This window comes from Zeus faber, assembly GCF_960531495.2.
Source record: "Zeus faber genome assembly, chromosome: 8".
Classification (NCBI taxonomy): domain Eukaryota; kingdom Metazoa; phylum Chordata; class Actinopteri; order Zeiformes; family Zeidae; genus Zeus; species Zeus faber.
The window spans coordinates 14,746,132-14,760,851 of NC_137195.1; the positions used below are offsets into that span (position 1 = coordinate 14,746,132).

Here is a 14,720-nt window from a genome sequence, read left to right on the forward strand (position 1 = left end):
ATCTTCCATTCAGTCTCCAATTGACTCTGGCTTTCTCTGGCCATGGGCTCACTGTACAACTAAGCGACATGTGGGTGCCCTCAATTGGTTCTGAAGGGACGATGGACACTGTAAATGACAAAGGATGGAGTTAGATTATTGACATTAAAATATCAGCCATCATCCCGTTTCTAGAACCGATTTTAACGGACTTATAATTGCAACTTACCTTTGATGACCCTAAGAGTGACCGATTTTTGAACCGATCGTCCTTCATGCTCCACACTGCAGGTGTACACTCCTCCATCTTCCTCCTTCACATCAGTGATGTGGAGACTGTAGTCTCCCTTCAGATACGCAGCGTGGGGGCATCGGACACGCCTGACCCACTCCTGACCCCTGTATTCCAGACCACTTGACTGCATCCTCCAAACCGTGCTGTGAACGGAGGCGGGCGTCAGTCTCAAAGGCATGGGAGGATTGTTTTTTCTTTTTGGCAATGAATGGATGAGATGTTAACAGATTCAGTGGTACGTCAAAATTGTGACAACAAGAGACGTGATGTTAAAGTATGTTGTCTTTTTCTCTTTTGGCTTCTGCATTATAAGGTTTGTTGTGTCTTTAGGAAATATAAAACCTCTTACCCGCCATTGACTTTACTCCACAGGACTTTGGCTGCTGTCAGGAAGTTATGTCTGCTCTCACAGGGTAACACAGCCTGGGAACCTGCCTTCACGAGTACCTCGGACGTATCACCACAACTTCCTATGGAGAGAAACCCACAAACTATATTCATATATACTGTATATATATATATATATATATATATATATATATATATATATATGCATTAAACAAAAAACAAAACATAATACCAATAGTTTTCATTTTGCATATCTCACCTTTCATTACAAGAAGAATATCCAAAAACACAAAATATGCCCAAAACATTATTGGTCCTAAAGTTTAATAACTATTACTTTCTCTTGTCACCAATATTGTCAAATTTAAACTCTGTATTTCAGTATTTATTTTTTTTACCCAGTTAACCGATTGTCAGACTTTCCATTCCTCTCTACTTATTGTTTAAAAAAAGAAAAATCACTCTCTTAATGTATAACTGCTGCCAATCTGAGTATCGACCTGAGGTATGTGTATACAGTATATATAGGTCTGTGGAGTAGGTATGTTCCTCCTGCGTCACGTGACTTCACCCACAGGGCTTTTGAGTTTTTTCTGTTTCAGTGTGGAAACTGTCAGATGAGCAGGGAGGCCCACTCCCTCCCACGGATTCTCTCTTACTGTAGCTTGCACGAAAGCACTAACCTTGAAATATAAATTAATTTAAATATAAATTACTTTAAATGTAAATTAATACTATTAAATTATAATCATAATTATTATTATTGTTGTTATCATTATTATTATTGTTATTATTATTATTATTATTATTAATAATAATAATAATAATAATAATAATAATAATAATAATAATAATAATAATAATAATAATAATAATACTTTTTAAATCTGTATTTTTTAAATGTATGACTACTGTACATTGTCACAAGTAACACAACACAGTACATACAGTATAGTTCGACTTTGTTTACAGGAAGTTATCCGTCACAGAACAAAACACGTTGCTGTTCCTTTCTCATTACCAGTCAGTGCTGTAAATTGGTGGGAATGGGCCTGGTCTTCTGTGTATGTTGCTGAATTGAATTCTCCCTCTGAAATTATTTGTTTTCTCCATTTTCACTTTGTCATCCCTTTGTAGGGTTTTATCAATCTACTGTATATTTCCTATAAAATTAAACACTATTTGACAAAGGCAGATAGGTTGGATAAATAGACCTTTTCATAAATAAACCTTTCTTTTATCTAACACTGTTCAAGTTCTAACACAAAGTTAATATTTTTCACTGGATGTGAGCAGCTTTTTCTGTCTCTGAGGTGGTCTTTCCTACCACTAATCTTTACAGAGCTCTAGTGTATTTGAATATTATTGGGGGAAGAAACTCACCTGGAAACAATTAATCTCACGCCACTGGCAATAGGGCAGATGAGCTTTATGTTAATAAGGATGATCTTGGAAAATGTTAGAATTATCTATCTTATCTATCTCTTTAGAATTCAGATTTTGTTGTTTGAACTCTCTCCCTCTCCCCCTCTCTCTCTCTCGCATCTGATCGCTACATCCTAGTTTTTCATTTGTCATCGTTGCATTTGAAGCATTACCTTTTTTTTGTTTTACTGTTTGAATGGTCAGATAATTATTTTATTACTATTATTACTTTTAACAAAGAAATTTAAAAAATGAAAGAACTTTGAAGTTGTGTTTTTTTCCCATTATAAATTTGCTTCAGGACATGATTGTATGACTAATGCATATGTATAACCAAATGGTATAATCATCTTTGTCAAAAATATTCCATCGAACCAATAATATTAATCATGCAGATTTCTATAAAGTAATGAACTTTAGACTTGAAACTGTCTTTTTTCAAATTTTCTTCAACCTCTGGAACTACAGTGTCAAAAAATACTTTATAATATCAAATACCAACCTTTTTTTCCAACAGATTTAATACATTTCTAGACTAAATACATGTGAATTACATTAATGATGCAGACACTTATCATCCTCTGGCCAGTGCAGAATGCTGGTAAGGCCTTGTGTGTTTTTCTGTCTTTAAATTTCCATTGAAACCCACTGACATCAGAGCAAAAAAGAAGTAAACAACATGTACAAGTCCAGTAATGCTGCAGTTAGTTCTTTGAAAATGACAAATTATTCCATCAGCAAAATTTTTCATTACAGTAATATGGAAAGTTTCATTGTGTTTGTGCGTGATTGTAAGCGTGTGTGTGTGTGTGTGTGTGTGTGTGTATGAGGCTGCGTGCGTGCGGGCGTGTCCAATTATGCATGTTTTTGTATTTGTATGTTTAAAAACTCAAATTGACCAAATAGAGATAAGAGAGTCTTGGGGGGGATTTGGAGAGAGACAGACTAGATTGAGAGATAAGTAAACAATATTTACATGTCCAGTAATGCTGCAGTTAGTTCTTTCAAAATGACAAATTATTGCATCAGCAAAATTTTTCATGACAGTAATAATGAAAGTTTCATCGTGTTGAGTGCGTGAGTGTGGGCGTGTGTGTGTGTGTGTGTGCGTGCGTGCGTGCGTGCGTGTCCAGTTTTGCACGTTGTTGTTTTTGTATGCTTAAAAACTCAAAATGACCAAATAAGAGATGGATTGGGAGGGAGACAGACTAGATTGATAGACAAGTAAACAACATGTACCTGTCCAGCAATGCCGCAGTTAGTTCTTTGAAAATGACAAATTGTTCCATCAGCTAATTTTTGACGTTACTGAAAGAACACAAGTTTCATAGTGTCTTTTAGTGTGTGTGTGTGTGTGTGTGTGTGTGTGTGTGTGTGTGCGTGCGTGCGTGCGTGCGTGCGTGTCCAGTTTTGCATGTTTTTGCATGCTTAAAAACTCAAAATGACCAAATAAGAGATGGATTGGGAGGGAGACAGACTAGATTGATAGACAAGCAAACAACATGTACCTGCCCAGCAATGCCGCAGTTAGTTCTTTGAAAATGACAAATTGTTCCATCAGCTAATTTTTGACGTTACTGAAAGAACACAAGTTTCATAGTGTCTTTTAGTGTGTGTGTGTGTGTGTGTGTGTGTGTGTGTGTGTGTGCGTGCGTGCGTGCGTGCGTGCGTGTCCAGTTTTGCATGTTTTTGCATGCTTAAAAACTCAAAATGACCAAATAAGAGATGGATTGGGAGGGAGACAGACTAGATTGATAGACAAGCAAACAACATGTACCTGCCCAGCAATGCCGCAGTTAGTTCTTTGAAAATGACAAATTGTTCCATCAGCTAATTTTTGACGTTACTGAAAGAACACAAGTTTCATAGTGTGTGTGTGTGTGTGTGTGTGTGTGTGCGTGCGTGCGTGCGTGTGTTTTCTGAGACTTCTCTTTTCATTCTTATATTATTAAACTGGGTCTGTGACAGCTGTTTAAAAAAAAAAAGATTCTGGCTTATTTTCGGGTTTATCGTTTCCTTCCTACATGATTAAACTCGAAAAACAAAACCCACATGGGCAACAGCAGCGAAACGGCGCCCCCCCCACCCCGGCGTTTCAAGTCTGCTACTACCACAAAGGAGTGGGCTTTTGCGCCAACGGTTTACGGTAAACACGACGCGCGGTGCCTTCTGGGACACGGCGTCAAACGGAAGGGGGTCCTCGTTAGCGCCGTGTGCGGAGGGTTCGAGCTGAACATGTCCGCTCTCGGTTCACCATCCTTCAGATAAACAGAACGACGCGTTCGACACAAGTTTGCCGAAACAGGTAGTTTAACCCTCACGTTTGCAATTGGTTGAATGTTTTCACACTCTTCACGCTGGCGCCGTGTGTGCTATAGCTAGCTCGCGTCCGGGGTCATTGGTGCTGAGGTGTCGGGTTAGTTGACCGGTCCTCAACGACACCGAGCTTTTGTCTCCAACATGTGTTTGTGTCCGTCTTTCTCGGAGGTAGCGGAGTCATGTCTGTCCTCGGGGGGTTACTGAGGCCCAGTGCGTCGTTATCCCAGCTTGGAGCTCTGCTGCAGACAGCGAGACGCATTTCCACTGGTAAGTCCTTGGCGTTGTGTTGTTTGCTCGTACAAACACACACACACACAGTTTATAATCTACATGTTCTCACTCGGGTCAGTAACAATCGGTGGTGGAAGAAGCATTCGCACCTCTTGCTTTAGTAAAAGTGTCTCTTGACACCGGTGAAATTCAAACTACCGCATTGACATGCCTTGCTCTTAAATGTACTTAAATATTAAAAGTATGTACTTGGGTATTAAAAGGAAAAGTACTTGTCATATCGAGTGCCCTGATATAACAGGGCCTATAGTGCCGGACAAAGTGGCCACTTGAGCTGTTCATACATTTCCCGATTACAACTTACAAAGTTACTTTAGAGTAAGAAGCATTAATATATGCTTTGGAATGTAGAGGTGTAAAAGTCTAAAGTATCCAAAACTGAAGTGAGGAACTTGAAAAGTGTACTTAAGTACAGTGACAAAGTGCTTGCTCTTTGTTACCTCCCACCACATGTAACAATGAATATTGAAGAGTTTGGCCATATATAACATTAACATGTATCTCCTATACTAAATGCCCTGTTCAGGAGTGTGTTGCCAAATTAGGATGAATGCTATCCCAGAGCTGAAGAAGGTGGACAGATGGACAGAGAAGAGGAGCATGTTTGGAGTTTATGACAACATTGGCATACTAGGTGAGCTCCCTGACCAAAGCGCACACATCCAGAAATGGCATTCATGTCAATATATCATCTGTCCTGTCGAGCAATGCCCCATTACATATCTATATCATTCTGTTGTAATGAGATTATTTTCTAAACTCTTTGTGGGTGACTCTCTTAATAGTGGTGATAATTGCAAACGGTATTGTGATTCCGTTATATGACATAGGAGTAAAATAATAGAGAACTAGACCCTCACCCTGAATAGCATACGCCTCTGAGGAAGCACCGTTCTGTAATACATGCCAACATACACACTCCCTCAGGGAAAAGAAAATTACACCAAATTTGAAGTTTGTACATGTAAGGTTCCATCCCTGTACCTATTCCAAAAATGACATATTTTTAATCTTATATTTTCACCCCTGTCAGATGTTATTTCTCAAATGAACTGAATACGGTTGAATACGACCTTGATGCGAAACGTGTGTTGCCAATCCGTATTTCTATTTAATCTAAGGTAGGTGACAGAACTGACCTCAAGTAACTTGACATGATGAACAAAGTGCAAAAAGAACAATTTATATTTCAACAGTGTTGTATCTTCTCCCGATTTCTTGTTGCGAGAGAGTGTTCGACCAAATAACGTCTCTTTTTCTTGACTCAACTACATAGTTCAAGTTCAAGAGATTATTTGTCACATACTTACACATACGGTCGTACATATATGCAGTGAAATGTCATGACATCCGGTGATTACGCACAAGATCTATAAGCCCGAAAAATACTTAAATGTGTGCAATCGACACGCGGTGCTCGCATATATATTTCTTTTTGTATTTTTCTGTATCGCTCCAGTTTAATGTTTTCAGTCAAATCAACTACATGCACGGGGCTTGTCTGACGCTATATGTCCCAAAGGACACGAGAGTCAGAGGTCAATGAAAGAATAAGTAAATGATGATGCCTGACCCGTCTTTTTCTGCTTATGATCGTACTCTTGGCGATTATGCACTTGCCGGTCGCTGGTTAATTTTCTAAGTGCTTTATTGTGGCAGTTCCACGTATCTGAATGAGATTAAATGGCATAGACTGAGCTCACACACTTTGTGTCAAATAGACTATCGCAAAACAAGGTGAAGTGCACATTCTGTATTGGGATGCATGTATAAACGAGCAGCTTCAAAGGGGAAAGTCTTTTTAAAATCTGTTTAAATTTCCCAAACAGATGTTATTGTTATCAAGTCATTCATGATAGTTCATATTTTGCATGAAATGAAATAAAATGAAAAATGAAAAAAAATAAAATGAAATTCTTTCATACAGATTTTCCAGTGACATAGCTACATTAAGTTGGTAATTAGTTTAACTACCACGGAACAATGCCACCTGCAATGAATAACCGCACCTAAACCACTGGCCATGTCTTAGAGAGCGGGTGGGTGGTCTCTATACTGATTTTAAAATGCTGCACCACACAATTTCAAATTCCAAACTGCCGAAAAATGTGCTTGTCAAACGTACACAATGGGGGAGGAGATAACATTTCTGGACCAAACAGTCGACTCTGTTACCCTGACCATCGCACCTACCTGATGTCATACCTGACCCTCTTTTATTGTCCCTACAGGGGATTTCAAAGCTCACCCAAAGGATCTGATCGTGGGCCCCTGCTGGGTGAAGGGTTTCCAGGGCAATGAACTCCAGCGTCTCCTCAGGAAGAGGAAGAATGTCGGAGACAGGATGATGACACTGGACAGACACAACTTAGATAAGAGGATCCGCTTCCTCTATCGCCGCTTCAACCGCACCGGCAAACACCGCTAACACGGAAAGGACCAAACGGGTTTGAAATGCGGGCTGTTGAGAGATGTTATGTCATAATATTGTACACTGTGGTTGTTATTAAACTGACGTTTATAAAGAGCTGCTTTATGGTATTGAAGTTCTTTCACGGGCCGATGGACAACTTCATTTTCCCTTGACCCTCTTATCAACCAGTTGTCCTAATATTGGGGGACAAAACAGGTTTTGAAACAGAACATGGTTTTCTGAAAAGGTTACTGCACTGTCACTTTAAAAAGCCCTTTCAAAACTCTTGTTTTTAGCAATTGATTGAAAGAGTGAAGTTAGAGGATCTTTTGACAAGACTAGTTAATGTTTTTTTATAGGTAAAATATTGAGATTTACACAAGGTTATGAAGTTTGAAGACCAAATTTTAGTTCCATGTATTTTATTTTATTCTGAACCCCATCAGCTACTACATTACAGCCGCTATCCTGGGATCCACATAGAAATGTTGTACTGTGACAATGAGGGTCAATGAAATAAATTTACAGATTAGATGGGAGGAAAAGCTAAAAAAAAAAAAAAAAATATATATATATATATATATATATATATATATATATATATATATATATAACAAATATGCCGTTAATATAACTACAAGACAAGCTCTTGACAAATAACAAATAAGAAAATGAAAACCTGTACTCTGTAATATTAACCGGGGGTTCCTAACATGGTGTCTGGGGACCCTCAGTGGTCTGTGAAGAGGTTCCACAAGGTCCCCTGCAAAATTATTAAGAGTTCAGCGTCACCATTACTTCACCATTTTACAAGACATTAACACTATTAGAGAATGCACAATAATAACATCTGATTAAAGTCTTCCTAACCACAGTATAGACAGGTATGAAGGTTTGGAATAGGATCTTCTCAGATTGAGGTCTGTGACCAAATTGACGGTCACTAATGAGGAAAAAGGTTGCAAATGAGTGCTATAACCAATACAATGTGAATTACCATCAACTCATCCCTATTTTGATTGCTGACTACAACTAACACAAATTCTATTAAGGTCTGTAATAGATAAATACAGAGATTCTGTATTTATCCGTGCATGTAAATCGCAGTGTTCCAGGAGCTCACATCGAAACAATAGTCAATAATAATAAAGTAATAACGTTTGAAAGAAATTGGCAATACTGTATGCAACAAACCTAAAAAAAAACAAAAAAAAACGAACAAATAGAAACACCGGCAATATACAATAAAACTGAAAATGAACTGATAAATAGAAACACCGGCAATATACAATAAAACTAAAAATGAACTGATAAATAGAAACACCGGCAATATACAATAAAACTGAAAATCAACTGATAAATAGAAACACCGGCAATATACAATAAAACTGAAAATCAACTGATAAATAGAAACACCGGCAATATACAATAAAACTGAAAATTAACTGATAAATAGAAACACCGGCAAAATATAATATAAAGAAAAAGAAAATGTGGCAATATACCTCACCTAAAGAATTTTGATTAAAAAATAAATATATATATATATATATATATATATATATATATATATATATATATATATATATATATATATATATAAATAAATGTTTAAAATGTATTTATTTACTGAATCAAACATTTTATTATAAAAAACCAGGTTTTTATAAAAATAGAAACTCTACATACACTGTGTGTGTAGGGTCACTATGTTGTTTTATTATTCACGTGTCAGAGCAGAGGCTGCTCCGTCTCCTGTATAATAAACGGGACCGAGGGGAGTGCGGGGGGCGCACGGGGGGTGTGTGTGGGGGGTGGGGGCAGTACCGCAGTATCAAACTGCAGTACTGCAAAGTGCGGGGGGGGGGGGGGGGGGGGTGCGACGGGCGACGCAGCGTTGCAGCAGAGAACCACAGCACGTGCGCACACCGAGGCTCGCGCGAGGGTTGGACGAGCGGAACAGTGGCGATAGGAACCACACACACACACGCACACACACACACACGCACGCACACACACACGCGCACGCACGCGCACGCACACACACACGCACGCACGGACAGGTTAAATGATGCGTTGGTGAACGTCCGTTTTTTGTCTTTTCGTCCGCCATCGCCTTCGGGACGGTGGGGAAGCATCTCGGCGGCTCCCCCTTCGGAATACCTCGAAACCCCCAACCGGACTCCAGCCCCGGTGATCCCGTTGTCGGACGCGTCTTCCGCGGGAACGCGGCGTAGAAGTACCCGCCTGCTCCACCCCGCCTCCGAGCCCGCGCGACCCCGATCCACGCGCGAGTTGAACTCGTCGCCCGACGTTGCGGCACTTTCTCCGCGGACTTGCGGTTGCGGGTGCGTCGCCGTGAGGTCCAGCGCGCCGACACACCGGTCACTCCCGCTCGGGTGGAAAACCGGGACTTCGCTCGGTACGGCGGCCCCCGAAGCTTGATCTCGCTTCTTCCTTTTTTTTTTTTTGTCTTCTTCTTCTTCTTCTTCTTCTAACTTGAGACCCTCCCCTCCGCTCCCACACCGTCACCCCTCCTCCCCCTCCGCGTGAGTCAGTACCGAACAGCTGCAGAGGAAATGTAAGTATTAATGCGGCTTTTTCTCTTCACTCTTGCACAGATAACGGCAATGCAAGGCACGCGTGTCAACGGAGACCGTATTCAAATTCAGGGATGGGTTGGTTGTTTTTTTTTGTTTTTTTTTTAATGTTTTGCCCCTTTTCTCTGAGCCGGGTGGATGGATTTATTTATTTCTTTATTTCTTTATTTATTTTTGCTGACGCCAGTGGTTTCCTCGTCGTGGCATCTTTAAATAATGTAAACATTCTTCCAGCCTTAGAAACGCAACGCGCGGCGCTGGTTTAACCGTTGACCACGCTGTGACCTTTATTATAGTCTATTCATTTATTTATTTATTTATTTATTTATTTATTTATTTATTTATTTATTTTTTCTTAACTGCCCGGTCCGAGAAACAGAGTCAGAAGTGTGAAGATATTTAAATCATCGAATGAATTATTGTTTTGCGTACATTTTAAATAATTGATACGTTTTGGCCTGATTCACCCGACCTACTCAGCCCTTTTTGGTCCGTCACAGTGTAATAATACTAACTAATAGCAAGTATTTCACCAACTAGTTTGATAACCTACAGTATATTCATTCATTATTTATTATATACTATTATTATTTTACCTTCCTGAAATTACTTCCCAATTCCTATTCAATCCTTCAGCTTTCTCCCAGCTTCTCTCTCGCTCTCTCTCCCCCTCTCTCTCCTTCTCACCCTCTGACTCTCTCTCTCTCTCTCTCTTTCCCTCTCTCTCTCTTTCTCACTCTCTCTGTATCTCTCTGTCTTTCTGTATCCCTCTCTCTTTCTCTCTCTCTGTATCTCTCTTTCCCTGTTTCTCACTCTCTCTCTATATATATACCCCCCTCTCTCTCTTGCTCTGCCTCTCTCTCTCTCTCTGTGCCCCCTCTCTCTCTCTCTCTCTCTCTCTCTCTCTCTCTCTCTCTCTCTCTCACCATTTCTAGGCCTCTTCTGATTTCTCCCCTCGTGTCATTTTAATGTAGTCAAATGCCGTTTCTTGCTGTTACTCTCACATTCCCCCTTCCGCGCCATCCCTCTCACGGTGTCGGACCTGACATCCGACTCCATTTAATTACGTTTTGTCGAAAGTTTGAGCAATTGTGGTGTAGCGAGGGCGAGTTGAATCCACACAATTAAGAACGCCGCACCCCCTCCGCCCCCTCCGTTGATCGTTCACCCCCATCAGAGTCTGGCTCTTGGCTGTTCCTCCCCAGGTCTGCCCCCGATGCTGCCGCCCCAGCTGGAGCTCCAGGGGCCCCTGGTGCAGATGGCGCCCCAGCCGGTGGCCCCCCTGCCCCACCTAACACCAGCAGCAACCGCAGGCTACAACAGACACAGGCCCAAGTAGAGGAGGTGAGCGGAGCCTGGACCAGTCCTGCTGTAGATGCTCGTAACTCGGTTGTAAAAAAGGCTGAATATAAGTTTGTACACGCCACACAATCTGGCACCCAAAGCCCATTGCACCAACCCTGTTGCCTCTATATTGTTTAGTCGAAAGGTCGAGTCTGCAATCTGCATATGCGTTCTGCTTATTTTTTTCCGTTGTTTTATGTCATAATATTAGTTTTGGATCGCAGTACATTTTCGTCCTCTCCACTTCTTCCCCCCTCCTCCCCTCTGTTCCTGGCCCCGGACTCTCTGCGCTAGGTGGTAGACATTATGCGGGTGAATGTGGACAAGGTGTTGGATAGGGACCAGAAGCTTTCAGAGCTGGATGACAGGGCAGACGCTCTCCAGGCCGGAGCCTCCCAGTTTGAAAGCTGCGCGGCCAAGCTCAAGAACAAGTACTGGTGGAAGAACTGCAAGGTAAGCTTATCGCGAGTGGCGTCTAAAAAAGAAAATGAAGAGTGCGACCCGCAATCAAATCCGATGCAGCGCCGTTATCGGCTCGTCCATCAGCATGCACTGTACGTATCGTGCAGTTATACAAAGCCAGTGCGTGATTCGAAGTGTCAAATCAAATCCAGGACATTGGGCGTTTCAATGCACCCATTCACCAGGCCAGGCTGAGGTGCGGTGAAGCAGGCACACAGCGGCTGTGTCGGGGAATCCGTCGCTCTCCGCGCGCTAATCTGTTAATGAGCGGCTGTGGGCGAACGGAGCGAGGCTCCGGGGAACATGGGAATATGAAGGCTGCCTATGCAGAGCTGTATACTATCAAAGCTAGGACATAACTGTGGCATAATATATGCTATTAAAATGAAATTTAAAATATTATATCTGCTTTGCTTATTCACATGTTTGAAAATGAATGTGTGTGTGTTTGTCAAATCACTGCATTAAATCCAAAGATGGGGTCCATACTTAAAGGTAACCTTTTCATTTTTCTTTCAGATGATGATCATGATGGGCATCATTGGCGTCATTGTAGTTGGAATAATATTCTGTGAGTACAATTTCCCTTTCCCTCATGCGTACAATTGTCGACATTAACCTTTTGAGTTATGGATTTAAAGGGGGCCAATTATTAATGATCATTGTTGAGACTACCATTTGGTTAAAGAAGGCTGATGTTCACCTTGGGTGTCTTGTTATGCAAAGGAGAAGCAAAGGAAATGTGTGATTTTGTTCATGCATCACTTGCAGTTTAGATCATTGATATCAATTACCATCAAATCAAGTAAGACATTTCACTGCATATTTGTATGAACGTATGTATGTGTATGGGACAAATAAACCTCTTGAATCTTGAATCTTGAATCATAGATAAAGATACAGTGGATAGATGCTTCACTTACAGTATTTCTAAGAGGCAGACAGGTAGAAGAGTTGCTCTTTTACTCTCACAACCGCTCATCTGGACTTCCTGCTGCAGCCTCTGCCGTCAATTATTCATTGCCGCTAATTCCAGTGAATTATTTATACCACTCTAATATACCGCTTAAAAAACGAAAACACACATACATACTGTTCAGGCGGGCTTTGTTGGTGCGTGACTGTGTTAAATGTCGAGTGAAGCTTTGTATCTTTTACATACAAAGACTCAGACTTGTTTCTCCTCCCTCCCTCCCTCCCTCTCGCTCCCTCCTGTTTTCCTTCCCAGTGTACTTCTTCTACTGAGCCAAACCCGCCATTGCAAAAGAGACAGACTTCCCGAATGGTACAAGAGAGGAAAGAGGAAAGAAAAAAAAAAAGAAAAAATACAGACACAAATCCAGGCGTCACTTCTACACTTTTCTCCATCCTCTCCTCCCTCTCTCCAGTCTTCCATCGAAACCATCTCGCGTTCACCCATGGCCGTGTGACCCCTCTCTCTGTCGTCCCCGTCCCCACCTCCCTCGCCCCTCGTTGCTTTCTTTCTCCCACTGCCTCGACGCCGGGTGTCAAAACCACGTCCTTCCGCCCCTGCATGTCATGCGTTGTCGAAGAGTGAAAGCGGGGAGGGAGTGAAAGAGTGAGCAGGGGAGAAGGAGGTGACTACAGCAAGAGAGAAAGAGAGAGAGAGAGGGAGAGAGAGAGAGAGAGAGAGAGAGAGAGAGAGGGAGAGAATCCTGAAGGCGTGGGAACTCGGCCGGGCCCGGTCCGCCTGGAGGTAAGGGGCACCGAGCTGCGGATAAACACAAGAACAAAGGGGAGGACGGGATGGTGGACGTGCAGGGATATTAAGCAGGAGACAGCGGTCCTTTCCTTTCCAGATACGCCAAAGCTCGATTGTTTTTACCTTTTTGGGAGTGTCCAACATATGTAAATTAATAGCGACATGCCTAACTGACATCACTCTCCCGCCACCACTGCAACAATCATATAAATGTACTAATGCAAGGTCATGGTTAGATTAGGATTTTGATCATTTTGTCGTACGTGCGTGTGTGTATTTGTGATCCAAAGCATTGTAGCCAATAGCTTTTTTTGAGATAGGCCTTTCCTTGTGATGAATTATTGTCCTTTCCCGGACGGTCTCTCACTGTGTACAACAGCAAAATAGAGTGACCTAGAAAAAGTAAGGGAGGCTGTGAGTGGCTGGGCGGAAAAAGGAGGGCAAAGTTCAGGAGGAGAAAGACTGTCTGGACTTGTTTCCCCCTAGAGAGTTAGTTAAAGTTAGTTAAAACCCTATTCTAAAGAGAGAAACTTTTCAGACTCAACCGCCATGTTCATATATTTCCCTCCTCCGCTTGTTGTACAACTGACTTGCATAAGCATCGGCATAGCATTATGCACTGCAAAAAAACAAACAAACGAACAAAAAAAAACCTACAAGAGACAATCCTTCGAATGATGATTGGATCTCCCTCCACACTGACTGGGACGGGGGCCACGGCCATAGACGGATGAATGTGTAGAGTCACGTTCGTAAAACAGGTCAATGTCTGAACTCAGTGCTCAGTTGTTAAACACCTGGCTTCCAAATAAAAAAAGTGCAGAGAAGTGGGAGAAAGGACATGACATCCAAGCCCGCTCCACCCCCCCCCCCCCCCCACCGCCCAAAATCCGATCCCAAACCCGAACTCCAACAAAACTAGACTCACCTGCTGTCACGTGGTAAAAAGGCCAAAAGGAGTCATTCCTAACTTGCATGGCAGTGTCCATAGTTTTTTCCTATTTGTGTGTCCTGTGTATCTGCCATTTCTGAAACTGCCGATTGTATTCTATTTATTTATTTATTTATTTGTTTGTTTGTTTGTTTGTTTGTTTATGTATTTATTTTGGTAGTGTTTTCAGGACCTGTGTATGATGTATCTTTGATCTGGTAATTACTGCGAATGCAATGCAATGATGCTCAAGAGTTAGCTCCTTTTATTTATTTTTGGTTAATTCACTCTTCTTTGAGAGGAATAAGATACTCAAAGATCAATTGCAACAATAATATACTAAGTGTAGAGCAATTGTACATGCACCTAAAATGTAAATTATATGTTTTTAGGGGCTGTTAGACAACACTGGAAAACTATTTTCTTTTATTAAGACTGATTTTGAGAGTTGACATTGAAACATAATGTTAATGAAAATTATCTGATAATATTTTGCAACATTATTATGAGGTAATTTACATGAAAATGCAGTGAGAAATGCAATTGGACTCAGAGAACTCTTAACAATGCATGCTTACCACTTTTGCTGA

General features: G+C 41.3%; 2 protein-coding genes across 3 annotated transcripts; both read left to right on the top strand.

Moving 5' to 3' along the window:
- Nucleotides 1–4,206: 4,206 nt before the first annotated feature.
- On the top strand, nt 4,207–7,184 carry mrpl51 (mitochondrial ribosomal protein L51). 2 transcript variants are annotated; one of them, XM_080005990.1, is made up of 4 exons: nt 4,207–4,352; nt 4,535–4,633; nt 5,184–5,291; nt 6,889–7,184. In XM_080005990.1, the coding sequence occupies exons 2-4, from the start codon at nt 4,546–4,548 to the stop codon at nt 7,083–7,085; spliced, it is 393 nt and encodes a 130-aa protein (XP_079862116.1). In that variant the 5' UTR covers nt 4,207–4,352; nt 4,535–4,545; the 3' UTR covers nt 7,086–7,184. The 2 variants fall into 2 exon arrangements, with proteins under 2 accessions (XP_079862116.1, XP_079862117.1); XM_080005991.1 differs by having other exon boundaries at nt 4,539–4,633.
- Nucleotides 7,185–9,571: 2,387 nt separating this feature from the next.
- Nucleotides 9,572–13,752, top strand: LOC307234296 (vesicle-associated membrane protein 3-like). The gene is made up of 5 exons (XM_080005950.1): nt 9,572–9,651; nt 10,876–11,014; nt 11,309–11,467; nt 11,996–12,047; nt 12,705–13,752. Coding segments are annotated over exons 1-5 (369 nt in total). The 5' UTR covers nt 9,572–9,649; the 3' UTR covers nt 12,722–13,752.
- The last annotated feature ends 968 nt before the right edge of the window (nt 13,753–14,720 follow it).